A 26,703-nucleotide genomic window follows, 5' to 3' on the forward strand; every position below is an offset into this window, starting at 1 on the left:
CAAATAATAATGTTCTGAGTTTCTTGGTGATTTATGTTGGTAATTAGGGTAAGTGGGAATTAAAAGGAGACAGAACCAGGGATAGCCATTTAACTTGGAGGAAACAGATGGCAGAAAGTCTCCAGACAGATGACTCCTTTCCATGATATTATCCTAGCCACCCACAGCCCTTCATCGCCCGGCCAAAGCGGAAGCTGAAACCACCTTTCTTTCTACTGTAGCCACTCAGTTCCTCAGCCAGACTTCCCAACAGACCATTCCGTTTTTCTTCACTTCCTAGGTAGATGTTGGAAGCTTTTTTGTCCACCTCTTGCCTCCCAAACCTGAATCTGAAACCAGCTCGCTCTTTACCAAGTCCTTGTAGCTTCTTAGCCATGACGAACAGGGAGGCTGGGTCTTGGAATCTCCTGCGCCGAGCTGCTCCCCCTGGGAAGCCTGGCTGGTGACCTCTGGCTGTCTCTGGGCCCCTCATCTGAACCTCACCAGGGCCATCTACTGGATCTCCGATTTCTCTTCTGTCACTTGGAGGAAAGCAGGCACCCAGAGTCAGGAGGAGGAGACAGGAGAGAGAGTGAGGTGTTTTCATCTGGTTTGTTGGCATTTGGGGAGCAGAGGGAGAAAGTTACAGACTGCACACACTCAGTGTTTCAAAACAACTTGTCAACAGTAACATCTCAAAGTCTGGGCAAACACTGTGGAGCTGAGCTGGAGATCCTCAGCTGAGCCCAACTTCCAAGAAGCATTAGTTAGTGTCACTAGGCTGGGTATTTGGGCTTTTATTTTCTTAGCAGGCTTGGGAGTTGATTGTACCAATTAGGCTGGTTTTCAGTCTACTGAAATCCCCTGGATTTGGCTGCTTTGGCAGCTTAGTGCTATAATACTGCAGCTGCTTCAATGGTTTACAGCAGTGCAGTTTTGCCCTGGTAGGGTTGAATGAATTTGGTCTCATTAGTCTTTTATTATAATTATTGACTCTTGGGCTTTATCATCTCAGAAGCACTGGGTGGAAAGTTATGAGCATCCACTTCTAATAAGTCTCAACTTGATAATAGAAGTGGCTAAGCTGTTTAGTTTAGTTGCTTACTAATGTCCTCTTAGCATTTAAATTCAATGCTCCTAGAATTTAGAACCATCACTGTAGTAATCGCCATACTTGGAGACCTATGAGAAATAGGCTAACTAGTCCCGTCAGCTGGCTCATAGAGTCACTCAAAGAATGGCCCACGGTAGACTTTGAAGCACAAATAAAGCTTCTCTAAACACATCACCTCTACAATAATTACTCTCCCTCTATAGCTGAGAGGTCCCACTATGAGTTTAGGGTTTCCCATTCCCATTCGGCCCCCTAAGGAGTAGAACTATGATTTAGATAAAGACTTTATGCCCTAATGACTACAAAACTATGTTCTCCAGGACCTTTCAGCTCCTTCCAAAAATCAGTTCATTTGAAAACATTACAGAAGCAACCTCAGCCACAAAGCATGAAAGGAGAAAAACAAAAACAAAAAAACGCCTCTCTACTTAAACCTACCCCCTCTAAACCTGTTTTTAAAGACCCGCGGGGAACTAACAGCTTTCTCCTAGGAAATCCTTTGCAGCAGGATCCTGCACAAGTTGAAGGAGATTGGGTTTAATGAAATGGTTGCTAAATGGAGGTGGGGAAGGTGGTGACTTTTCAAAGAAACTGTCTCATCCCCAATAATGAAAATCATTTTATCAGCACCTTGAAAGAAATAGCTTCAAGCTTTTTAGGGTTTGGAATCACTCGGTTGTCATCCTACAATCTTGTCCAACCTCCTAATCTAATCTGGACCCTGGTTCAAATTTGCCCCTGTCTAAGCTGAGCATCATTTGTTAATTGCAGTAGACGGGACCTGAGTCTGAGCTGCAACCATCTTCAGGGATGAGCCAAGATGTGTATTGGAGTAAGCTATTTCATGACAAGGAGTCAAATCTACTTACATTATTTCTTGTGGATCTTCTTTCCCCAGGAAGTTGCTGGGTTTCTTAGTTCCAGTGAATGGCCTAGAAAGAGCCAGTCTGAGCTTCTCAGGGCTCCTGAGCTCTCCCTGCTTTAAATAGGCCTTCAGGGGATGCATCAATTTCTGAGTGTAACTAGCCCTTTGTAGGCTGATTGCCACACATTCCAGAGTCTGGGATTCCATTGGGAACATGTGTGGCCATGGAGAGCAAGAAGGCACTGATCAAACTTAATAGAGATTCTGATTAGAGGGCAGAATGGGGCATAATTTTGCCACCCACCCATCCCCAAACACTATCCAGTCATTTCATTTAGCCAGGAGTTGATGGGATCATTAAGGGCGAGTTGAATGAGTTGAACGTAGTTGTTTCCTGTTTTCCTCACTATTATCAATTGCCACTAGTATTAAGAATGGCCTCAGTCTCTTATTCTCCTATTTTTTTTTTTTTTGCTCCCCTGCTTGTTCTGCTATTGATGTCTCACTTTCTCTTAGAGTCCTGGGTAGGGAAAGGATAGGAAGGGAAGGGGGCAGGTGTTAGGTGAGAAAAGAAAGTATTTCTTCTACACATAGCATCTCTTTCTATTTCCTTGTTGTCTTGGGTTAATCCTTTCAAAGCCTGACAAATTTACCAGCTTTTCTAGTGACTGGGAAAAGCCATATTCTTGATGGAGCTTACCGGATATACAGCTTTACAGTACAATCCTGCTACTGGTCTATAGAACTGGAAAGTACTGTGGACGGCAATTTATCATAGCATCGGCATTAGCCGCTACAGTGGAGGAGTTAGTCATGAGCTACGTGAAACAGAACAGGTCCGTTTGAAATGGTCCACAACAGGGGTCTGAAATGTCCCACCAACATATATGGAAAAGGGGAAGGGAATTGTCATGGACACAAGCTTTATCTCATTTGATTTTTATAATCATCCTGTGAGATGATGATGCTATTGTCATGGTCATTTTACAGTTGAGGAAACAGCCAGCCAGAGGTTAAGTGATGATTTGCCCAGGGTCAGACAGCCAAGTGTCCAAGGCTGAATTTGAACTCAGATAAAGACACAATCACCGCTGATCTCAAGCTATTTCTTTTCAAACAGTTTGAGGAATGGAATTTTTAAAAGCTCTGGTTTGTACCTTTGGGTAATGTCTGATAGCGCGATAGCGCACAGTAAGTGCTTTAACGGTTTGAAAAGTGCTCTCACATATATGGTCTCACTTGCTCCACAGAGCATTCTTGGGAGAGACTTGGTCAGGGATTTTCATCTGCATTTTATGAATGAAGAGGAACCACAGAGAAATGACCCAGGTCTTCTGAATCCTAGTCTGGTACCGGTTTCACCGTGCTGTAGCTACATAACGTTTTCTTGTCTCAGAATCACTAGCCTCCTCAGTTGCTCGTGGCAACTGTGTCTAATTCTTGTGGGAAGTCTGCTTGCTGGAGATAGAAAAGTATGTGTTCCCAGAACATACCTTTGGAAAACAAATTATATAAGTTGACCTTGACAGCTGAACAGCTAGCATGTGGCTTGGTTTTTGTTTAGCCTCCGTGGTTTGGGCACACGAGAAAAAAGGATGAAATAGCTTTTAGGCAAATCACTTTGGAAGTGGAACTGCTAGGGTTGTTTAATCTCAGCTGGAAGCTGATGAGGGAATTTTATTTCTCTGTTTAGCTATAAGAGACCTGAAGGAAAGGTCCTCTTCCCTCCAGAATGATATTCTTAAAGTATAACTTTCCAAGTCGCTCCTTTGCACAATTAGTGGTTCTCCATAAAGTCCAACTTTAGACCAACAGTCACAGTCAGTTCCCACCTACCTACCTTTCCAGCTGTATCCCCTCCTACTTATAGACTGGGCTTTATTCAAGTTGAGCTGCTTACTGCCCTTTGAACAAGCCCCAGATGCTACCTGTGCCATTCCCTGGGGTTGAAATACCCTCTTCCCATATCTCTACATTCATTAAAGAAATCCAGGTCTAGCTTCTCTGTGAAGCTTCCACTCTGACTAAAAGTGGTCTCTCCTTCCTCCAAGTTCATCTCCTATTTCGTAATTCTCAAGTTTTCTGACTCAGTTTTGGACTAGACTCTCATTTCCAAGGACAGAAACTCTCATATCTTTAGGCTGTTTGTCAAGAGGCTTGTAACTTGGGGCACTTACTTCCCTGCAAGTCCTATTTAACTCCATTGAGAGGTGTCTGAGAATAGCTCTCACCACCTCTGCTGGATTCTCTCATGACCTTGGTTAGCTCATCAATCCCAAACATTCTGATATCTTGCAGTTTAGCTCTCAAACCCACAGAGTGGGTCTGGCCACAAACTGGGTTCGTGCAGGGTTAGCCTCGAGGTTTGTGCTCCCTGAGAACTCAGAAGCCAACCATAGTCACCCATATACCAAGGTCACCATGAGACTGGAGACTAGTCAGAGCCCAGTGGAGGATTTAGAGACTTGAGAAGGGATAGCCCAGCTGAGACCCAATACTGGGTCTAGGTTTTTCCCTACCTAGTTAAATGTTTTGCGGTTTTCTTCTCCAGGAGATGGGAGAGTTTATGTAAATTTTATAAAACTTTAGTCCCCTTTGTCTTCATTACCGAGAGTGTCTACCAAGGGTCCTCAAACTGTGGCCCGCGGGCCAGATGCAGCAGCTGAGGACGTTTATCCCCCTCACTCAGGGCTATGAAGTTTCTTTATTTAAATGTCCACAAAACAAAGTTTTTGTTTTTACTATAGTCCGGCCCTCCAACAATCTGAGGGACAGTAAACTGGCCCCTATTTAAAAAGTTTGAGGACCCCTGGAAAGGGGATGGGCAAAGAGCAGGCTGACGAGATTCCTCTCATTTTGGATCAAATGACCGTTAAATTTCCCAAGTTGAGGAGAAGTCCTGAATAGTTTGGGACGGTCTGAACTCCATTTTTTCTGGAGTCAGGATCAGATTAAGTGAGTTTTCTGAAGTTTTCCTTTTGGCTTTGTCTAGAGGGAGCCAGGGTCAAACTAAGACCAAACAGCCCTGAAGGGTTTTGTCCTGGAAAGCCCAGAGCTCCCGGCTGATCACAGCATACTGGAAATATATAAAGTTGAGAGGCTTGGAGGAGAGCAGGAAGATTATTTTAAGATTACCTCACTGGCCTGCTAGTCTACCAAAACTTCTCTCTTTTTGCACTGACATTTCAGAGACCTCCCTTATTTAAAGTATTATGTTAGCTAGGAGGAGTGATTATAGAGATTAGTGTTTGAGCTTAGTTATCTGTCCCCTAATAAAGACCAATGCCTTAAGAGAATGGAACACTAGACAGACAAGTTTTAACTTTGAGGGGAGGAGGAAATCTAGAGCTATTCTGTAAATACTCCGTATGGAGAACTCTTTACAGAGAAGGGCCACTGACACAGAAGGACAAACCAAGATAAGGACAATTAGGTGGCTTAGTGAATGGAGTGCTGAGCCTGGAATCAGGAAGACTGGAGCTCTCAAACACTGACAAATTGCATGACGCTGAGCACTTTGTAATCTCCGCCTCAGTTTCCTTGTCTGTAAAATGAGGATAAGAGCATCCACCTTGCAAGGTTATTGTAAGGATGAGATAATTGGGATTAGGTTATTCTTTATAAACATGAAGGCATTTTCTAAATGCTACATTTTATTATTGTTGTTTTATTTTTCTAACAACACGATGAAATAAATACCACAGACTTTATTATTGCTACTTTACAATTAAGAAAGCTGAAGCTGAGGGAAATGAGGTGACTTGATATAAATCTTATTAGGTTTAGAGCAGGATTAGAAACAAGGATTCTCTTCATTCAAGCCCAATGTACTTCCCCTTACTCCTCCCTGCTCCTCCTTCTGCCTTGGAAATGGCACTAAAGAGAAATTCTGGCATCTCACCAACCACAATGTCCCTCTCTGTATCCTATCTGCCACCTCTGGGGGAATACACTGTGGTTTTGAAGATGCAGATGTGGGGATTTTGTGCCAATCCCTGTGAATCCCGAATATGTCAGCTTATACTCAATAAGCATGTCACCAGAGCATGAGGGCTGAAAAACGGCTTTTTCTATTTTTTTTTCTGTGATCATCTAAATACTCCCTGGCTGCCTTCAGGGACTGAGGCCAGTTCCTGGGAAGTGTGGACCAGGCATAAGAGAGGCAAGACCTGAGCTTGCTACTTTTGCCTCTGAGAAGTTGGCCTTCCAGGAACAGTTGACAAGTAAGGTTTGGGTTCTGAGAGAATTCAACAGAGAGAAAAGGCACATGTCAGTCACAAAACTGCAGGGGTTAATTCCACGCTAACTTCTGAGCAAAAAGCCTTTTAATGTTGCCAAGATAAATTCAGAGGAGAATTGATTGCTTGGATTGATGAGTTGGGCAGTAAAAGCAGACTTTTAAGGAAATGAGCCAGTGGAGCCAACCTTTAGGCAAGCTGCAAACATCATGATTCTATGGGCTCACCGTTGTTTATCTGACTTTGGACCTGGAGAGAATTTCAAGATGGCCCTCTGTCAATCTTCTCTACTCCCATTTTTGTGGATGGAGCCATTGAGGCCCAGAGAAGAGACATTTTTTGAACAAGGTCATTCAGCAAAGTATTTGCAATATTGGCATGAAAACCCTGGCATCCTGGATTCTTAAGCCTTATTAACTCTTAGCACTTTAGGAACAATGATCCTTTCTGGGCTAGCAGCTAGCTAAGATCCTCCCTGAAGGGTGCAGAGCCCAGGATAAGTAAGAGGTGACAGGGCTTGGGGGAGGGCAGACCCCTGCCGGGTACACACTATCCTGGGTGTGACAGCAGGGTCTCAGTCACGAGGGCGCTTGGTATCTTTGGATGAGAGATAGACGTAATAATAATAAATAGAAAGAACAACTCTGACGGGTTAGATTCAGCACATTCTCACTACTTCTCCATTTTGCTTTGGACTTGTATACACAGGCACACCACTGAGCCTGGAGACATGTGGGCAGTTGCAAAGATTAAGACCTGCAGTCGTGTCTGCCCATTCTTCGCACACCCATAAAAGAACTTGATCTCACTTTAGCCTTTTCAATCCATCCATAGACCCAGAGGATGATCCCTGGTGGGAGATTTATGCTGATTTGAAAGAACAACCAAAAAAAAAATACATGCATGGATCAAGCCTGTTATGACCAACTCAAGGAAATGGTGAGTTCTTGCAAACTGAAATTTTCTTGCATCAAATAATAATCACTCCCATTTCTGTAGTATTCTGAAATCTACAAACCATTTTTCCCATAACAACCTTAAGATACAGGCAATGCAAATATTACCTCCATTTTACAGATGGGAATATTGTCATTTTAATAATTTATCCACAATCTAACAGCTAGTAATTTTTGGATCAGTAATTCCAATCCAGGTCCCTTGCGTCCAAGGCCAGTGAGCAACGTCACCCCTCATAAGGGCCATTGATATCTTCTTATTACATATAGACTTTTAAAAGATGCTATTTGTTGTAAAAGGATTTGACCTGAGTGTATATCCTTGGCTATATACATACATATATATGAAGTGTGCATTCATAGATTCAGATCCTGGGACTGTTACATCGTTAACCTCTGGTGGCTGTTGTTATTTTTTTAATGACTAGACACTAGAGGCTTTTAGTTCTTATTAAGGAGTATTAACACATCAGAACAGTGATTAAGAAAACAATTAGTCTCAGTAACAAAAGAGGGCCCACAAGGACAATTTGTTACTGGACAGCCCACAGCATAGAATCCCTCTATAATGTACCATTATTCCCAAGATAAACAACATCTCAGTCATAGAACTCTGACTGGTCCAGGAAACCCTTGCTATAATGTGGATCATCTCTGAATAAGGCAGAGCTTAGTCTTGCCTTCAGTCCTGGGAGCCTAGGTTTCCTATAATAATGCCTGTAATGCGAGAGCTCTACAGCTACCTATGGAAATGGACTCTCTCTGGAAAACCCAAAGACACAGTCAGTGAAGAAAGACAGGTCAGAATGAGTTCCTTTATTTTAAGGAGATTGGAAATCCATGTGAAGTGAGAGACACCAGTCACATACAATTACACGTATTGGACCTTTAAACATCACATCTGCTCCAGCAGCTTCAGCCAACAGCTAGGCACAGACTTCTGAAGGGCCATGGGGCCCATGGACCAAAAGGAGTCACTGGGGAAGGGTTCATTCGGTCTAGAATCTAAGCATATTAGCAAGAGATCTTAGGACATCAAATGTAGGTTGGTTGGAGGGACTTTAGAACAGGATGTTTGAATCAGAAGGGACATCCGAGAAGGTCTGCACAAAAGTCCCAGGTGGCTCCGTCTCGACTTGGGTGGGACCTCAGAGACCACCCAATGCAGCCCCTCATCCCCCCCCCCATCGGAACAAAGACAGCCCGAGAGACCTGTTCCAGGCCACACCCTCAGGAAGCATCAGAGCTGGCCTCTGACCCGCCCTTTGAATCAGTCACCTTTCCCTGCTGTTCATCTCCTCCATTCCATGACCAGGAGAGCTCTGCTTTACAGTCCAGTGGGTTTCCATGGCTCCCTCCTAGTTCAGGGGCCGGGAAGTCCCCTTCTCTTGCACGTGGCCCCTGGCTCCCTGCTTCAGGCCCCAGAACCAGGAGACCCCTGCCCGGTGGCACCGCCCTGTCATGTAGGGAATGCCACTTTCTGTGGTGGGGAAGCTGCCATGACCAGCGCAGAGACAGGGGGGCTGCCCCAGCTTGTGCCATGCCCCTGAAACGTGCTGCTCCTTGCTGTGGGCCGGGAGGGAGACGCTCACTTAACACAACTCCCAATGTGGCTGGGAAATGTGCGGGCGGGCAGTGGAGGAGGAAAGGGACAGTGTCACTGTGGATGTGTCTGTACAGACATGGCCGTCCGGGGATGGGTGCAAGCACATATGTCCATATGCAAATCTATCACCTAACTCTCAAATCACATTTTCAAATATATACATTATTTAGGAAGGGCTTGACAATAACTCCACAGGGTCACCAGGCAGACAAACAAATTACTCCTCCCCACCTCACAGATGAGGAAGTCGAGTTGGGGTAAGAGGGGACTGACTTGTGCACTGTCACACAAGTTTGTGACAATTAAAACTGGGTCTCCCAACCCTTCCCGGGAACGTAAGCTCCTCTTGGAACCTCAGCACAACTGTCTCTGCTGCAGGGATCCCCGTCATGGGGCCCCCCAGGCACTCCCGGCTCCGGCTCGGCCTCCTCCGTTTCCTGCTCATGACCCTCTCTGCAGACAGTGCCCTCTTGGGCAGATTCAACTGCAGTCCAAGATGGTGGGACTTGTTTACACATTCCCCTAATCCCCCCAAATCCCCACATCCTTACACTGTATTAAATACCTTCTTGGCAGTTCCGAACTGACTTGCTTAGAGATTCTTATGGGGCGATGGGGGGATTCAACTGCTTCTGGCGCAAAAGCAAGCTCACTTTTTTGGCCCCAAAGCAAAGCCAAGCAGGGCAGAAACCAGAGGAGGAAAGCCCCCGGGAGGATGGAGAGGCTCCTTCCAACATTACATGTGTGGACTCCGCCTGGGGCAGGGTGAGGGAGGAGGGGGAGGAAAGGGGAGAGGGGAAGGAGGAGGATGGGAGGAATAGCAGGAACAAACTCACATTGGTGCCCAAGTGTAGGTTCTATCAAAGCTATTTATATGTGGTTGCAAGGGGGAAAATAATGTGAAAAAATTTTGCAATCCAACCTTTGATTTTTTCCTGGGGTTCCTGCTGGGGAGTTCCCAGGCTGGTGATGCTTAGGGCAAAAGGTGGAAGAAAGTGGAGGGCAAATTTATATAAGCCTTGGTGTCCAGCAAGCACATTTGGGTTTTTAAAATTGAGGAAAGGAGTGCTTGGAGAAGGAAGGAGGTGGAACTAGATGAACAAATAAACATATACATGTATATATGATTATGTAAACATAGCATATATGTGTATATATTGTAATATATGTATATATGATGTAAGTATATATTATATATTCTGATGTTTTTGGGGGGAGGTAGGGCAGGACCAGAGAATTAAATTGCTGGTTTTTTTAAAGAGTTTTTTGTTTTGTTTTGTTTAAACTGCTGATTGAAATGCAACCTTTCTGCTTGTTCTCAGGAAGAAAATATTAACAATTACATTTTTATAGCACTTTAACATTTATATGCATGATTTCATTTATTCCCTTATATGAGAAGTACTATTACTAACAACTATTATTCCCATTTTGTAAATTAGTAAACTGAGAACTAAAGAAGCAAAATATCTTCCTAGAGGTCATACAACTAGTAAAGTATGAGAGCTAGAACTCAAACAAACTTACATCTTTTATTTCAAATCCAAGATTTCATGATCTGAAGGGACCTCTCTCTAAAAATGCAAGAAAATCTCTAATACAGGTACTCGCTAATCCATCCTGCATTTAGCATGCAGACAAGGTCCATGAAAGGGGACGAAGGTCACCACTGGGCCTTTCCTTGCTGTGTTCCTATGTGCTAGAAAAACCAGGGGACAAGTTCTAGAATGGAACCCCACCAAAGTCCTCCTGGAAGCTAGGGGTACCATAGAGTTTAGAGTGCCGGACCTCAAGTCAACAAGACTCATCTCTGTGAGTTCAAATCCAGCTTCAGACACTTACTAGCTGTCTGACTCTGGGCAAGTCACTTAACCCTGTTTGCCTCAGTTTCCCCATCTGTAAAATGAGCTGGAGAAGAAAATGTCAGACCACTCCGATATCTCTGCCAAGAAAACCCCAAATGCAGTTGTGAAGAGTTGGACGTACTTGAGATGACTCAGTAAAAACAAAAAGTCTTCACTAGCCCCTGGCAGGATGTAGCAGATCTCTGTGGCCTTTGGCAGGCTGAGATTTTCTACTTTATTTTGTGAAAGGGATAGCAGGGTAGGGAGGGGATCTGTCAGGGACTTACACATGGCATGAACCAGCCCCCATCCCCAGAGGGCACATGGATGCCAGTCTTATAAAGAGAGTGCCCTGGAGTGGCGGCTTGGGGTGTGAGCCCTGGCTACCATGGCCCCATCGGTCCTTTGCCTCAGGGTGCTGAATGGAAGGCTTGCCTGTGGTACGTGTAAGCCTTCAGGAGCACAGAAATCACAGAGGTTAGCACCTACTTAGCAAGAATAATTAGTCAAAACAGAAAGCTTCCAGATGGCAGGCCCCCACCTGCCACTCCCTTCCCGTCTTCTTCCCTGGGGAAAACAAATGGACCACTTATTGAAGCTTGCTCTTTGGAGGCTTGAAATGCCCTAGGTGCAAAAATTCCTAGATACGGCTCTGCCAGGTACATTGAAGAGCCTGGGGACACCTTTACTATTTAGGCTTCCCGGGGGAATAGGTGTTCAGCCTTAATTTGACAGCCAGAGTTATTGAAGTCAGAACAGGTATCATGGCTGGATTGAGGTTGCTGAGCCGCAAAAATTTGGAGCTCCTAGCTGCCTTTCCTTGGCTCTAACCACTAGACTTTGCTCTTCCTCCACTCTCTTGCCTCTCATCTGTGTGACAGCCAAAAAAAAAAAAAGGGCAAATTGCCTTCTGTGCCTTCTGATTCATGTGCATCTGTGAATCAATTAACATCTCACCGGGAGTTTGTTTGGTGACAGATCAGAAAATGCTTGGCACTTCCCACGCAAGTTTCACAGAGAGGGAAGTCGGCTCACCCAGGTCCTAGGCGAGGTGAGGCTTTGACCGTCCTGGCTCTCAGACCACCTCTAGCTTCACAGCCTTCCACCCCCAAAGGACTCTGCCAGCCTCAGTTCTAAGTGATGGAAACCCAAGTTCTACACCTGGAGATATGGAAACTCCTTTTCCAGGTCCTTTAATTTAAAATTAATCCGTAAATACATTTGGACAGAGAGAGAGAAGCACAGAACCTGAGGTAAATAGGTCAGAGTCATAAAGTCTTCTGATGGCTAACTGGGAGGCAAAGGGGGTCCTGGGTTCTTAAAGAGAAGGCTGCTGTACAAGCTCCAGAAGGTTCTGCCAAATGATTCCAGTATGCCCTGAGGAGGACCAGCCTAGCTACGAGCAGAAAGGCTTTTGTCCAAACAATTGGCCACTGGCTTATCAATCTATCATCTACCCACCCCCCTACCTACCTATCATTTCTCATGAAATTGGCTAGCAAGGGAAGGAAACAGCATCTGTGACTATAGGGATGGTCCACACTGACAAAGGTGCAGATCTCCGAGGTATGAAGTAGCTGGGGTTGACTTTAGAACTCCTGACTTGACAGTTGCCAGACCAGAAAATCTACCCAGGCCTTTGTAAAGACCTCCCTGGAGTGGGGGAAAAGCCAGGTCAGGGAGAACAACGGTAACTTGGCCCTTCCATTTTTGCTCATCATCCAGTTTTGACTTGGAGTAGAAAGGTGGTATGTTTAAGGTAAACAATGTGGCTAGCCTGTACTCCCTGGAAAAGGGCCCAGCCATGATCTGCGTTTTGCAATATACCCATGCATCCTTCCCACCCTGAGGCAAAACTTTCCTCAATGTCCCTTTGGTCTTTGCTAGATTTCCAGCAGAGAGAAGCTTCCTTATTTTCTGTGTTTTCTGGAAATGCAAAGGGTTTTGTGGGAGTAGGGTGGGGATGCCTGTATAATGACTGTCAGGGGAAGAAAACCCCTTCTTTCATGAACCTTCATGCTTTTGTGGAGTGCAGAGCGGAAGGGACTTTAGAATCCTCTCATCCAAGACTTTTTAATCTGAGGTCCATGAAGAGATATCAAGGGATCCGTTAAATTAATGGGAGAAAAAAATTTATACCTTTATTTTCACTAACTCCAAAATGAAATTTAGCATTTCCTCCAATAATTTAAAAACATTATTCCAAGGAGTCCCTCAGCTGTACCAAATTGCCAAAGGGGAATATGACACAAATAATGGTTTGCTAGTCTCTTTACTAATCCACCCATATTTTGATGATAAAGAACTAGAAAGGTAATATAATTTATCCAAAGTCATGCAGCAAGTTGGTAGCAGAGGCCAGGATAGAAACGCAAGCTCTCCTGCCTCTGGCTGAAGGCTTTTCCTCAATACCTTGCTAGCCATTTTTATCTGATCACAACATTTTCCAGGGAATGGCATGTGTGTGTGCATGCACGTGTAATGCGTGTATGAAGAGGTTGGTACTTGGGACGCAGTGTCTGAGCTCGAGTGAAAGTTTGAAATGACAGTTCTGTTCCTTCCAACCTCCTTCACATTTTGGCTCATTGCCCTTTTGAGATACTCTAACTACGACCTGAGTTCTCTGTGTCAGGTAATTTTTTCACTCATCCCTGCAAAATGAGCCTCATCCTGTGCGGGAGATGCTGTGTCTCCCTTCTGCTTCTGCTGCTCCCTTCTCTAGGGTCCTTCTGGATCCCTGCCCTTGGTCAGAGAGCAGAAAAAAGAGGGCAGATGGAAAGGCTGACAGAATTTTAAGTCGGAGGCCATGGGTTCTTGTCGCGGCTCTAGCGTTTCTGGGGCTCGGTGAGTAGGTTCATTTTATCGAGTCTCAGGCTGTGCTGTAAGTGAAGGGGTTGGACTGGGTGATCTCTGAAGCCCTTGCAGACCTATCCCCAAAATCCTAGGAACAAGGAAGGCCTCCTTCCCCTGCTTTCCAAGGCCTGCTGGTGCTAATCCCTGTGAGCAGGGGGCAGGGCTTGTTGCACTTCCAGGGAAGGTGACTTCAAAAGAAGCAGAGGAAAAAAATACCTACCATCCCTGACAACCGAACCATGACTACTTCTGCCTGCTAATGAGGGTTAGGATGCCGGAGGGAAGTTCCTGACGGAGGGAATTTCTGTCAACCTGGACCCAGTCTGCAATCACAGCAGGAAGGGTTGGGATGGGGCTGCCTCCTCCCCTTGCTTTTTAAATGAGGAACACGAGGCTAGGAGGGCTACAGGTTCCTCTCTGGAGCTCTCTCCGCGGCCTAGAAGCCTGGCCCACGGAGGCAGAGACCACAGGGGACAGGAAACGAGGGATGGAGCTCGCCGAGCTCGGGAAGGAGGGCACCTGCCCCAGATGGGTCACGCTCATCCAGCAGCCCCCGGTCAGGGGCAGGTCTAAACGCCTTCCAGCCCCGAGGCCGAAGCTCTCCCCCACAAGGGGGAGGGAAGAGATGGGCACATGGCCCATTCAGGAACATCTGGGCTTGGCCCCAAACAGCGTGTGCAGATAACCACCTCCTTGGCGCAGAAGAAAGAGAACTTGCCGAGCCTGGGGAGTCTTTCACTTAAGGGTCTGGGGACGGAGCAGCGGGCATGAAACTACCCGGCTCGATCTGCTTCTGCCACGTGCTTCTGGGGGCAACAGAAGCAGCTTTCCCATCTTGCTCTCTAGCCCGCTCCAGCCCACCTCCGTGCTCCCTTCTCCAGCTCTCTCCCGTTGGGTAACGTTCTCCCAGAGGACAGACCAGTGCAGGGAGCTCCGTGCCAGGGCTGGCCCGAATAAATGGTCCACGTGGGAAAGGTGCCAGAGCAGGACAAAAAAAGGGCTCTCTGAGGCCCGGGCTTCTTAAAGGAGTAAGGTTGTGCTGTCTGAGACTGAAGGGGATGCTCTACACTTAGGCAAGGCCTGGGCAGGCCTGCCACAGTCCAGCCTGGCCCAACCTCCCAGGCCCCAGGGTCAGTCTGAGAGCCACCCAGTCCACACAGGCAAGAGGAGAAAGAAGCTACCAGATCAGTGCCCAGCTCCAGGCTGCAGCCTCTTCTCAGCTACAAGATCAGCAACAAGGCTAGAGGTGAATTTCTGGGCGAGGATATTGAGAAGGGGTCCAGCCTGGGAATCCTGCCTGCAGAGAAGACAGGGATGGGCCGAGGGGCTAGAGACTTGCATGACGCCTGAAGGTTTGGAAGTCCACACTGGTCTCAAGGTGCACAGCAAAAGACCCTCTCCCTGCCTCTTTGTCCAGTCCTCACCACCTTGTGCAACCCACCCTGCTTCCTGATCTGCCCCATCACCGTTGCCTAGTGCTTGGGAATCCTCTGGACCACCTCTGGTCCAGTCTGAGCCAATCTCCTGGCCCCAGGGACACTACTTTATGTACAGACCCAGGCCAACCTCTATTCACCATTGTCAAGTCCGAGATCAGATGAGGGGGAGAACTTTTGAAGGCTGACCTGGCTGGATTCAGGTCCCAACAGAAGAGATCCAAACAAAAACACCCCTATTCCTTACTTCACGACTCCTTTCCTGGGTCCCTTCAGACTTTTCCTCTCAAACATCATCAGAGATACCCACTCTTTCTCATTGCCCTCCATATCCCATCTTCTCTTCTTTCTGTACCTCCAACTCTGGTGGAATCTATTATTACCATGGCATCTATACAGGAAGACAGAATTTTGACAAATCCAATTAGATCCAAACCTGGCAAAAATACCAATTGGATGAGTAAAAATCTAGGGCAGGTATAAAATATGGATCTTAAAGTCATCTTCAGAGTTATGTCTATACCTAGATATAGCTACCAATGTGTGAATATATGTGTATGTATATATATATATATATAAACACCCTGATATATATATATATATATATATATATATATATATATATAATTTTTTTCCATCTCCAAAATTTACCTCCCACCAGCTGATACAGAGGAAAGTTTTAGAGTTCTGAAACTGAAAAAGTCTTTGTTTCTGGCTTTTCTCAACTCTTTGCCTGCAGGGACCACTGTGTATCACAGTATCATCACCATTGGGAGGACAGTTCACCCTGACTCATGGACAAAACAACACAAGAGTTGGGGGAGAAAATGGAAGGCAGAGTAGCAAGGGCAGAAGAAGAAAGAGGGAGCTGAGGGAGGATAGGGCCGGAGCTGGAAGTCCTAATTTTCCTCTCTGACTGGTCGGATCTTCATCTCAGTGAATTTGAGCGAATACTGCCATCCCGTCCAGGATGACCACTCGATGCCATCTGCATAGGAAGAGTGGTGACCCCTGAGGTACTGACCGTTGAGGTTGGAGGTGTGGCAGTTGCGGTACCACCAGGCCCCATGGTAGAAAGCAGCACAGTTATTCTCTGAGTGATCGTTGTCCTGGTCCTTGGTGGTGAACTTCATACCATTGTGTTTCAGGAAGGAATCACCTGTATCCCAACACACACACATACACATAAATAAAACCCAGATAAAAGTAGTAGTTCATATTTCTCTGGTGCTTCAAGGTTTTCAAAACTATTTTCCACAGAAACTCTATAGAATGGAAGACTATAAATGTTATTATCTACATTTTATGGTGGAAGAAACTTCTATTTAAAGGATAGTGAACAGAATATTTAACCTGGAGTTTGGAAGAAATGGGTTCAGATATTACTTCCTATTAATTGTCTTGGTGACCTTAGGCAAGTGACAATTTTTCTAAGCATAATAAATGGAGTTGGACTAAGTTCCCTTCTGACACTAAATTTGTCACCTGTGATTTACCCATGAATCTATCCTACCACCTACCTACCCAACATCTCATTTGCTTTCTGCAGTGATGTAATGGACTGAACTAGAACAGGCACTGGAATATAAATCACAGAACTTCAGATCTATAAAGGAACCTTAGTCATCATCTTATCCATCCTCTCCCTTCACTTGAATGAGAAGCTCAGTGAGGGCCAAAGAAGGAAGGAAGCATTTAGTTTACTAAACTGTAAGGTCTATTAGGACAGGGACTTCATTTAAAATTTAATTTTCCTTATTTCTTTTCAGATATTAAAAATGATAATTTTTCTATACACAAGAACTCACACAAAATGCTAAACATATAAGAATTCCAAATACTCACTGATAGAAAACCTTAAAGAATCAGCAATAATAACGTGTAACTTTGGTTATACTGCCTTAGGAAGTGGAGATAAAACAAGTGGAAATAGCACAAGTCAGTCTGTGGGATGGCTAAGTCAATATTTCACACATTTTGTCTTAGTCCCACACTTTCCCTTACAATTTCATCCAAGTGTGTGACATCTGACAAGCTAAACCAGGGATTAGGTTTATCTTCTCCTGCAGGAAGTAGTGCAGTGGATGTCTAGAAGCAACTTCTCTAGTATATGCAGCACTAGTTGAGGAACCTACCTCTCTTAACCCCTCCAACTGTCGCCAAGCCTGAACATAACCATCTCAGGATCACAATTCAATCACCTTCAAAAAGGCAAAGAAGCAAAGCAGTAGCAGTAGCCAGAGACCTAGACTTAAGTTGACCTCATTCTTTCTAAGAAATCTCATTTCCTTCCAAACCTTACATGGTGCTCTATATATTGGTAGTTACATCCTTTCTAAAATGAAATTAAATTCATATTTATCAAGTATCAAGTGCTACATGCAAGGGACTCTGATAGCACTTGGGAATTCCAAGAGAAAGAAGAAAAACAGATCTTGCCTTCAGATACATGTGTATCTTGTGCCACATCTGAGATCATTTGAGGAACAGAGAACACTAACATCCAGGGTGACCATGAAGAGCTTGTGTAGGAGAGGACACCCAAAATGACAACTGGTTTGACTTTCTCAGATAAAGATCAGTGTGTAGCGTTCTTTCTACACAAGGTTCTTCTGGATAAAGCCTTACATTTTCCTTTTTAGCCCCTATTCCCTGTACCTTATACCAGATAAATCCTATCAAGACTGTCCCCAGAATTCTCACGCTAGACATCCAGGATCCACCAACAGCCTTCATGATTATTTGTATTCAGGAGGGTGGCCAGATGTGACACTGAGATCCAATCTTATCCCATCCACCCATGGTCACCTCTGAACTGGCCTAATGGACTTATTTCCATTTGTAATACAGTTCTGAAATAGCTCACTGGACAAACTTTAACTCTAGGTCATCATCAGGACTAAAGAAACCTTGGCGGGGAGAGGGTATGAGTGTGTGTGGAGTAATAGGCTTCATCCCCAGGTAAGGGAAAGGAGGAGAGAAATAATCCAGGGGACAATGGAAAGAAGTGTGCATGGCTGGCAATGGTCTAGAGCAACTCTTAATGCTCATGGGGTCAGCCTTCCTAGGGGAATTCAGAGGGTGGTCTCATCACAGTATACAGCTGAAAATGGTGAAAATGAATTTGTAGGTCAGATTAAGAGCAAGTAGGTAGCCTAAGAGGAAAAGGGAGGGTCAGGGCTAGGTAGCCTTAGCCCCATAGAAATGGCAGAAAGGAAATAGAAGGGACTAAAGCCCCTGAGTAGAGAAGTCTTTTGTACCAGCTTCCCCTCCTCCATCCATTGCATCTTTGAACTACTGCCCATCCTACTTAGTCTCCTCCTTGGTGATTATCTTGATTTGTTCCCATAACCTTAGCATAATTCTGCCTTTGTGCTTATGTTTCTTCTTCCTAGGGTCTAGATTCAGAAAAGAGCGTTTAGCTCAAGCACAAAGCATAACACCACAGAACTCTGTTGATTGGGAGAACATCTATCCAAAATACATCTATTTCTGCCTGAATACTCTCTTCAACTCCATCACATCCAACATCCATCACTGGATGATTCTGATGCAAATTTCTTGCTCCAAAAATATCCACACTGGACCCTGCTGAGCTAGCCCATCATTAAACCATACCTGCAGTGCCAGAGTAATCAGCGATGGTGATTGGGTAGCCATCTTCCTCTGGATCCACAGAGAACAATCCCACAGCAAAGTTTCCGTAGTGGGCATAGGCTGTGCCATTGTCAAAGTCCTCCAAGTCTATGTGGAGCTCATAGGTGGCCTGCATGGTCAGAGCATGAATCCTTTTGAGCCCTAAGAACAAGGGAGACAAAGGAAGGAGAGGGTTGGGAATCTGTGAGGGAGTTGAGCACATCATGGGAATTAAGGAACCATACAAACCAAGCTCTATAGCTAGAGAGAGCAGAGTTGTGCTCTTGAGTGGAAATGGGTACTATAGCTATCCCTTTATCCCTGATACTACTTCCTTCTGCCTGTATGTTGCTGTTCAGTCAACTGAAGGTTTGCAGAGCTATTGTGCCGACTTCATTGTTGTATGTCTGAAACTTAGACACTCTGCCAGTGCCTTGCCAAGGATTTCAACTGCTTCTATTAAATTGTCTTAGGACAATTCTGAAGATCACCTGGAAAGACAAAGTACCATCACGGAGGTCCTTTCTTCGGCTGCATTGCCAGCATTCAAACCCTGATGGGCTGGACACATAGTCTGAATGCCAAAAATGCATTTCCCTAAAAAGACTGTTTTACTGGGAGCTCACACTAGGCAAGCACACATTTGGAGACAGAAGGACATTCTCAAGATCTCTCTAAAGAACTTCAGTGTTAATGGTGATTCATGGGAGATGCTGGATGGCCCAGGATGGGGTGTACCCTTTAAACTGCTTTATGACCAATGCAGAATCACAGAGGCACAAAGAAAACGTGAGATGTTCAAACCCAGAGCCATCTCCATCCCAGGTGTTCAAACAGACTATTTGTGGCTGACCTGCGGCCTTTTGAACTTGGATGGGTCTGATTAACCACAACCAAAACATAGCATATCTTGGCCCCAGCATCATGATGTCATTTTGTTCCTCTTCAAGCATGAAGGAACAACAAACAATACATTTTTCAATCATTTTTCAGTTGTGATTGATTCTTCATGACCCTATTCAGGGTTTTCTTGGCAAAGATAATGGAGGGGTTTGCCATTTCCTTCTCCAAGTCATTTTATAGGCAAACAGGCAAACAGGCAAACAGGGTTCGGGATCAAGCTCAGGGTCACACAGCTGAGTGTCTGAGCCTATATCTGGACTCAGGAAGATGAGTCCTCCTGACTCCTGCCAAGCACACTGCACCCCCCAGCCACCCACTTCTTCCTGTGTGTGCCCATTCATAATGGGTATGTTGCCAGGGAGAAGAAAATAATCTCTGGGCCCTCTTCCTTCAGTTTCCTCTCTTCCTTGAAGATTTTTGTTAAATGGCAATTATGAAAGAGAGGTAGCATGGATGGAACACTGGTTTTAGAGTCAGGAAGACCTGGTTCTGGGCTCAAGCTTTCCCTCCGAGAAACACTCACCTGTGGTCAGGTGCAAACCGATAACCTCTCAATCCTGAGGCCTAAAAGTTACAGGTGAGTTGCCACTGGCTGGTGGAGAGAGTTCTTTACTCCTAGGAAACCCCAAGTCTATGCCCAAAACCAAAATCAAACCCTTCCCAGAAATTCTTGTGGATTATCAACCTATTTTATTGTTTGTTTTGAAAGGCAATTGTCATTAACTGACTTGCTAGGAAACATTAAGTATCTGAGGCCACATTTGAACTCAGGTCCTACCTCCAGGGCCCGTGCTCTATCCACTTGGCCATGTAGCTGCCCCTATAAAACTATTTTAGAATGGATTTATAGAATTATAAAATGATAGAGCCGAAAGTAACCTTAAACCCTACAATACTAGAGTGCAATGGGGCCATAGACCATAGATCACTAGAGCTAGAGGGAACCTTAAAACATAGAATGGTAGAGATAGAAGAGATAGCAAAATGAAATGTTAGAAACTTTAAACTATTTTATTGGAATTATTAGAATAGAATTATTATATTATATATTATATTAGAATAGAATTAATAGAATATTTGAATATTAGAACTGAAAGGCACCTTAGAACACAGAACAGCAGAGCTAGAAGACACTTTAGAGGTCCACTATTCAAATCCCTTTCCTCATTTCACCCCCACTTTATATATAGGAAAATTGAGATCTGGAGAGAGGAAGTGACTTCTTTAAGTTAATACAACTGTCATCATTAATAATACAAATAGGACTAAAACCTCTTACCCCTGCTTCCATCTAGCCAAATCATAACAAATTATTTTTAGGTAGGCACTTGGTTAGGAGTTATTCTCCAAATTTATCAGTGTTAAGATAGTGACAACAGAGAGGGTTGCTCATAATTGCTCACAGTTGCTATGGTCTTGTAATACCTCAAATTCCTTTCCAAATGTTTCCAGGGCAGCAGAATAGTGGGCAATCTAATGTCCCTTCTGTGTCCTCAGGTCCCCTTTAGCTCTGATAGTCTACATTCTATAGTCCTTGATGTCCTTGGGTTTAAAACTCTTTCAAGTTCTAATATTCCATTTAAAAGTCTCTTTCAGCTCTAAAATTCATCTCCTTTCCTCATTCTGTCTTTCCCTCCCTTCTTTCTTTTAGCATGCTTCACATCAGCGTAGGGCTGACTTCATCAGTAACTGCATGCGTGAGCACACACACATGCACACATAACTACCCCCCACATACAGCTTTCCTGCTGGTTTGATTAGCTCTTGATTAAGAGGGCATTTAATTAAACATCTTATGAGTTATCAGCAGCGAGTGACATTTCATCAGTGAGGTTTACATCTTTCTCAGTCTCTCCCTCCTGTCTGTCTTTCTAGAACTCTAAGCCCTGTGCTTTTAACGTGTGCATTTTAATGGAACGAGAAGAAAGCAAGAATCTTCACCACTTTAGCTTCAGTGAGGAACCTGCCACCTTTTACTTACAAGTGAAAGAAGACAAAATGTCTAGGTTAGCAGCTCCCAATTCTTTGTCACCGCTGATAACCTGCTGGTTTTGACCTCCAATCTGTTAAACCCCTGCTATACTTGGTTCTCTCTCCCATGATGGCTTGGACTGTGTGGTAGTCTTGGGTCCAATAAGAGAGGTAGTTTCAGGAGGAGCGAGCTACATTTTATAAATAAATATTCCCTAAGAATGCTGTGTGACTGCGACTCACAGAAGCTAACAAACTCTCGGAAGAATTAAAGTTACAGGTCATCTAAAGAATAATGGACAGGCAACAACATGTGACTAATGAAGAACTGTGAAAGAGAAAGACTATGATCAAAAATAAGTATGAGTATTAAAGGAGATAGGCCAGTCATGGGAGGTGGAGAAAGATCCAGAGACGGAGAGACAGAAGAGAGAGAGACACACACAGGAGAGAGGAGAGAGAGAGAGAGACAGACACAGACAGACACAGACAGACACAGAGACAGAGAGAGAGACACACACAGACACAGACACAGACACAGACACAGACAGAGAGAGGAGAAGAAGAAGAAGAAAAAAAAAGAAGAAAGAGGAGAAGGAGGAAGAGGAGGAAGAGGAAGAAGAGGAGGAAGAGAGGGAGGGAGGGAGGGAGAGAATAAGAGAGGAAGGAAGGGAGGGAGAATGCATTGGATAGCCCATATGCTATCCATATGGTTTCCATGAAATGTTCATTTCTAGAGGAAGACTACCAGCATCTTAGATGGACTCTTTTCTGAAGGATTTGTGGAAGATCATGGGTGAGAGTTGCAAAGCAGAGGAAGGCATAGGTGATCACAACTGGAAACATTGGGAAGAGGTACATCAGTAAAATCACAGAGTCTTCAAAGTATCAAAGAAATAGAAATAAATGTACTGGTCACTAATCACAATTCTGATATTAATTCATGACAGCACATAGCTTAATGAACCAACTGTTCAAAATGTTTGCCATCAGTGCCTATGCATTTCTGATATTGATGTAGCATAAGCTGACCCACATGCATATATATTTCTCTATTTCCTCTTCATTCTCCCCATCTTGTGGGTCAGGTGTCCTCATAACCTTTAACTTAAACTCATTATGTGCCCAGCAGTAGCTATACATGCTTTTTGGTTATTTGCTTCAAATATACTTCTCCAATGACTGAATTTTCCGTTTTCCAGCAAATCTTTAAAAGTCACTTATATAACACAAATGTCAATTGCTTTTCACAGACTCACTGAACTTTAGAGTTAGAAGAGACCTCAGTGGCCTGCTAGACCAATCCATGACCAACAGGAATCTCCACTCTCATATATTTGACAAATCATCACCTCCTTAGCCTAAAGGCCTCCAGTGAGAGGGATCTCAGTGTTTCCTATGGCAGCCCATTATACTTTGGGACAGTTCCACTTATTGGGAGTTTTGTCCTGACATGGAGCCTGCTTTTTTATCTTGTAATATTTATCCTTTATTCCTAATTCTTTTCTCTGGAGCCAAGAAAAATAAGTCTGTCCTTCTCCATGTCAGCCCTTCAAATAATTGAAAAAAGCTAAAATTCCACAATTTTAACTTTTGTCATGAATATGATTACATGATAATAACTAAATTGCTCCCTAATTGCTCTCAGTTGGGGCAGCTAGATAGTGGAATGAATAGAAAGTACCAGGCCAAGAGTCAGGAAGACTCATCTTCCTGAGTTAAATCTGGCCTCAGACACTTACTAGCTGTGTGACTCTGGCAGAGGTACTTATACCTGTTTACCTCAGTTTCCTCATCTGTAAAATGAACCAGAGAAGGAAATGGCAAACCGTTCCAGTATCTCTGCCAATAAAACCCAAATGGGGTCTTGAAGTTGGATAGGACTGAATTAAGCAAACAACAAAAAAATAGCTCATCATAAAATAATATTATTTGATGATTGTTCTTGCACTTGGGTTTTAAGCATCTCAGGATGAACATCTTTTTTTCAAAAACTAAAACAAGCTGTATGACTTTCTAGTTGTCCTCTTGCTTTTGCTGAGAGACTGCCTGACTGTAGAAAGAGAGGGGAGAAGAAAGTTTGTGGCCACATATCTCCATTCGGTCACAAACCCACATAGACTATATCCCTTTGCTTTCACTTCTTCGACCACTTAAACTTCCGTGCCATTCTTTACAAGGTTAGCTCCAGAATCCCTTCCAGAAGCACCCTTCATTTCCTCCTCCTGGCTTTGCCCTAGCTTCATGCTTTTCCAACATCCAAACCCCCTTTTCTTCCACAGAATGCTGCTACATTCTGCCAGCATTCATTCATTCATTCATTTAGTAAGAATTGACTAAGAGCCAATTGTGTTCAGGGCACTGTGAAGGGCTGCAGAAATGAAAAACACACACACACACACACACACACACACACACACACTCCCTCCTCTCCATCCCCCCAACCCAACACACACACTTTAAGGAGCTTACTAATTTGGACAGGGATAGGACATAATAATATAAAGAATGTGATAAATATGTAACACTAGGCAAGTCCTTTGACCTCTCCCAGTTTCAGTTTCCTCATCTGCAAATCACCCTAAGTGGCCAGAAGGGAATTCGGGGGACCAGGGAAAGGCCCTACCCCCTCCTGAAACATCTCCCCCATTAGCTTGTCCCTGATGCCTGGAAATCTACTTTTAATGAGTCAGTCTTTTGGGTTGAACATTGCTCACTCCCTTGAGCCTCTCAAAATGCAAATTCTCATGTTGCAAACTCCTGAATGTGAATGAATTTATTATATGCTTTAGTCCCAAGGATGCAGGAGCAAGAAGGCTCTGGGTGTCTTGGGGGGAAGTGAGGAGGTTTGCTGAAAACGAAAATGATTAATGCTGAGTACAAACTTGGAAGGCAGTGTAGTGTAATGGAAAGAGCATTCGTTTAAGGGGTCAGAGGACCTCATTTTAAAATCCTGACCCTGCCAACTACCACCTGGGTGACCAAGCCACTTCTTGTCTCTGGAGTTCAGCTTCTTAATCTATAAAGATTAAATCTCCTTGCTATCTGTGTGACTCTGGGCAAGTCACTTTGGACCCTGGGCTCAATTTCCTCATCAGTGAAATGAGAGGGTTGGACTCTGTCACCTTGAAGCCCTCTTCCATCTTTAAATATTCGATACCACAATCTGGAAAGGCTTCTTCCAGCTCTGAATCTATGATCCAGCTAGCTCTAAGTTCAAGGGACCTTAGGGACCACGGCTCTAAGAGATCGTGAGCTATAAATCTGTCCTATCTTGCTCACAGATTTTCCAAGGGTTGAGGTGCCCCTTGGATTCCTGGAGTAATATCTCTGTTCTGCAGGAGTTAAGAAATTATTTTAAATATCATTTTCTTCCCTGGTCATATCAGCTTCTCCCCACCCCCTACCCCCCCCCCCCCATCCCTTTACTCCTTAAGAGGGGAAAAAAAAGAAGGGGAGGAGGGAAGCGAAGAAAGGGCTGATTTCTCCACTCTCCATGCTTGCTCTCTCTTCTCTCCAGCCCCTTATTGATTTGTCCTTACTGCTTCCCACCCTGGTCCCCCGTCACCTTTACATGGTTTAATTAACTGCTCCTTCATTCCCTTGCTCCCAGCCCCTCCTCTGGGCTTGGTGTTCCAGCCATCCCCTATCTCCCCAGGAGCTCAAATTAAAAGACGCTGGGCGAGGGAGAGGAGGTGGTGGTGGTGGTGGGGGGAATGGGGACAGATGGGTGGGCTTAAAAATAAATAGCCCACCGCACACCGATGGGAAGTTTGCGGGTTTTGTGTGGCGGAGCTGCCGCCCCTCTCGCTTTGACATTCACATCAGGGCTCCCAGCGCCTGCCAAGAGCTAATCAGGGCCCGACTAAACGGCTCCTTCCCGCACCTTTTCGAAGCTGCGGATAGATTTCAATTAAGATGCCTTAATACCTGCGCTGCAGCCAGAACAGCTCCAATCTGCTGCAAAGGGAGATGGGGGAAGGAGATGCCGGGGAGCGCCGCACCTTGTCTTCCCTCCCTCCCCTCTTTCCCCCTCCCGTCCCCTCTCCTTTTTTCTCTCCCCTTCTCAGCACACCGCTTCTCTCAAGGACCTTTTGTCCCCTCCCTGGGAGTGCAGAGAAGTGAAGAGCCCTGAGCTGCAGCTGCCACCTCAGCTGCTATTATCTCCTCTTCTCCCTTCTCCTGGGCCCCGGGGTGTTCCGCGCAACTACTACTCGGGCCGACAATCCCAGCTCTAACCCACTCTGGTCCCAACCCGCCTCTCCATCCTTATCTCCCGCAGGCCCCCGTGGGGAGTCTGCCCTCCACACTCAGCCAGGTCTCCTCTCCACGTTTCCCTCTCCCTCCCTCATGACCGCGGCTCTCCTGCCTGCAGGACTTTGCTTCTTCCAGGGGTTCAGAACCTGAGATTCATAGATTTCAGGGATTCGTGAATTCAGAGGGGGGGGGGGAATTCACATTTTAATTTTTACTACCTTGTAATTGAAAGGTACCGTTTCGTTCAATTATGAGCAAAAGGCAACAAACTTCAGGAGTGACAGTGATAACATCAATAGAAATCACAGATGTTTTCTTTTTCCTTTTTCTTTTTTTGCTGGGTTAAATGGCTTGCCCAGGGTCACACAGATAGTGTCTGAGGCCAGATTTGAACTCAGATCCTCCTGATTTCAGGACTCAGATATTTTCATATCATGTTACAGTTGTTGCAGATATCTTGAAATATCATTCATGCTCACTACTACTTCAAATTACTTTAGTTATTAGACCCACTTCTATTAGACCCAGATGGCTTTGGAGAGGAAAGTGAGGCAGGTGACCCTCACTTACATCCAATTCACTTGCTTGTCATGGTATCAACTCCCTGATGTCATGGTCTTCTTCAAAAATCGCAAACAACAACTATAACAGAAATGTGTGGGGTTTTTTTTTGTTTTTGTTTTTTAACTGGATTTTTAAATAATTAGTTTCCAGTAATTCTATATTGTATTTTATATATTCAAAAGCATTATTCAGAAATGAGATCCTTAAGCTTCACGAACCTGCCCAAGGGGCCCATAATATTAAAAAAAAAAGGTTAAGAACCCTTGACCTATACCCTTTCTGAGACTGGCAAAGCCCAGTTTCCTTCTCTTGTCCTCTCCAAAGACTACCTTTCTTGGAGGTCTAGGTCACAGTCCATCTCCAGAAAGTCACCATTCCAGCTCATACAGACAGATCTTATACTCTTCCAACTTATTTGAGTTTGTGTTTTGCATTGTGACCTGGACTCCATATTTCCTTAGAGAATTAAATTTCAGAGAAA

General features: G+C 44.6%; 1 protein-coding gene across 1 annotated transcript in view; it reads right to left on the reverse strand.

Moving 5' to 3' along the window:
• Window positions 1-15,530: 15,530 nt before the first annotated feature.
• Window positions 15,531-26,703, reverse strand: part of FIBCD1 (fibrinogen C domain containing 1) — a 58,939-nt gene continuing 47,766 nt past the window's right edge. Inside the window, 2 exon segments of the mRNA XM_031954849.1 lie at window positions 15,531-16,050; window positions 18,510-18,689. Of these exon segments, the coding sequence (XP_031810709.1) occupies window positions 15,791-16,050; window positions 18,510-18,689 (440 nt within the window). The 3' untranslated portion in view covers window positions 15,531-15,790.

Source organism: Sarcophilus harrisii, chromosome 2, assembly GCF_902635505.1.
Source record: "Sarcophilus harrisii chromosome 2, mSarHar1.11, whole genome shotgun sequence".
In the NCBI taxonomy this organism is placed as follows: domain Eukaryota; kingdom Metazoa; phylum Chordata; class Mammalia; order Dasyuromorphia; family Dasyuridae; genus Sarcophilus; species Sarcophilus harrisii.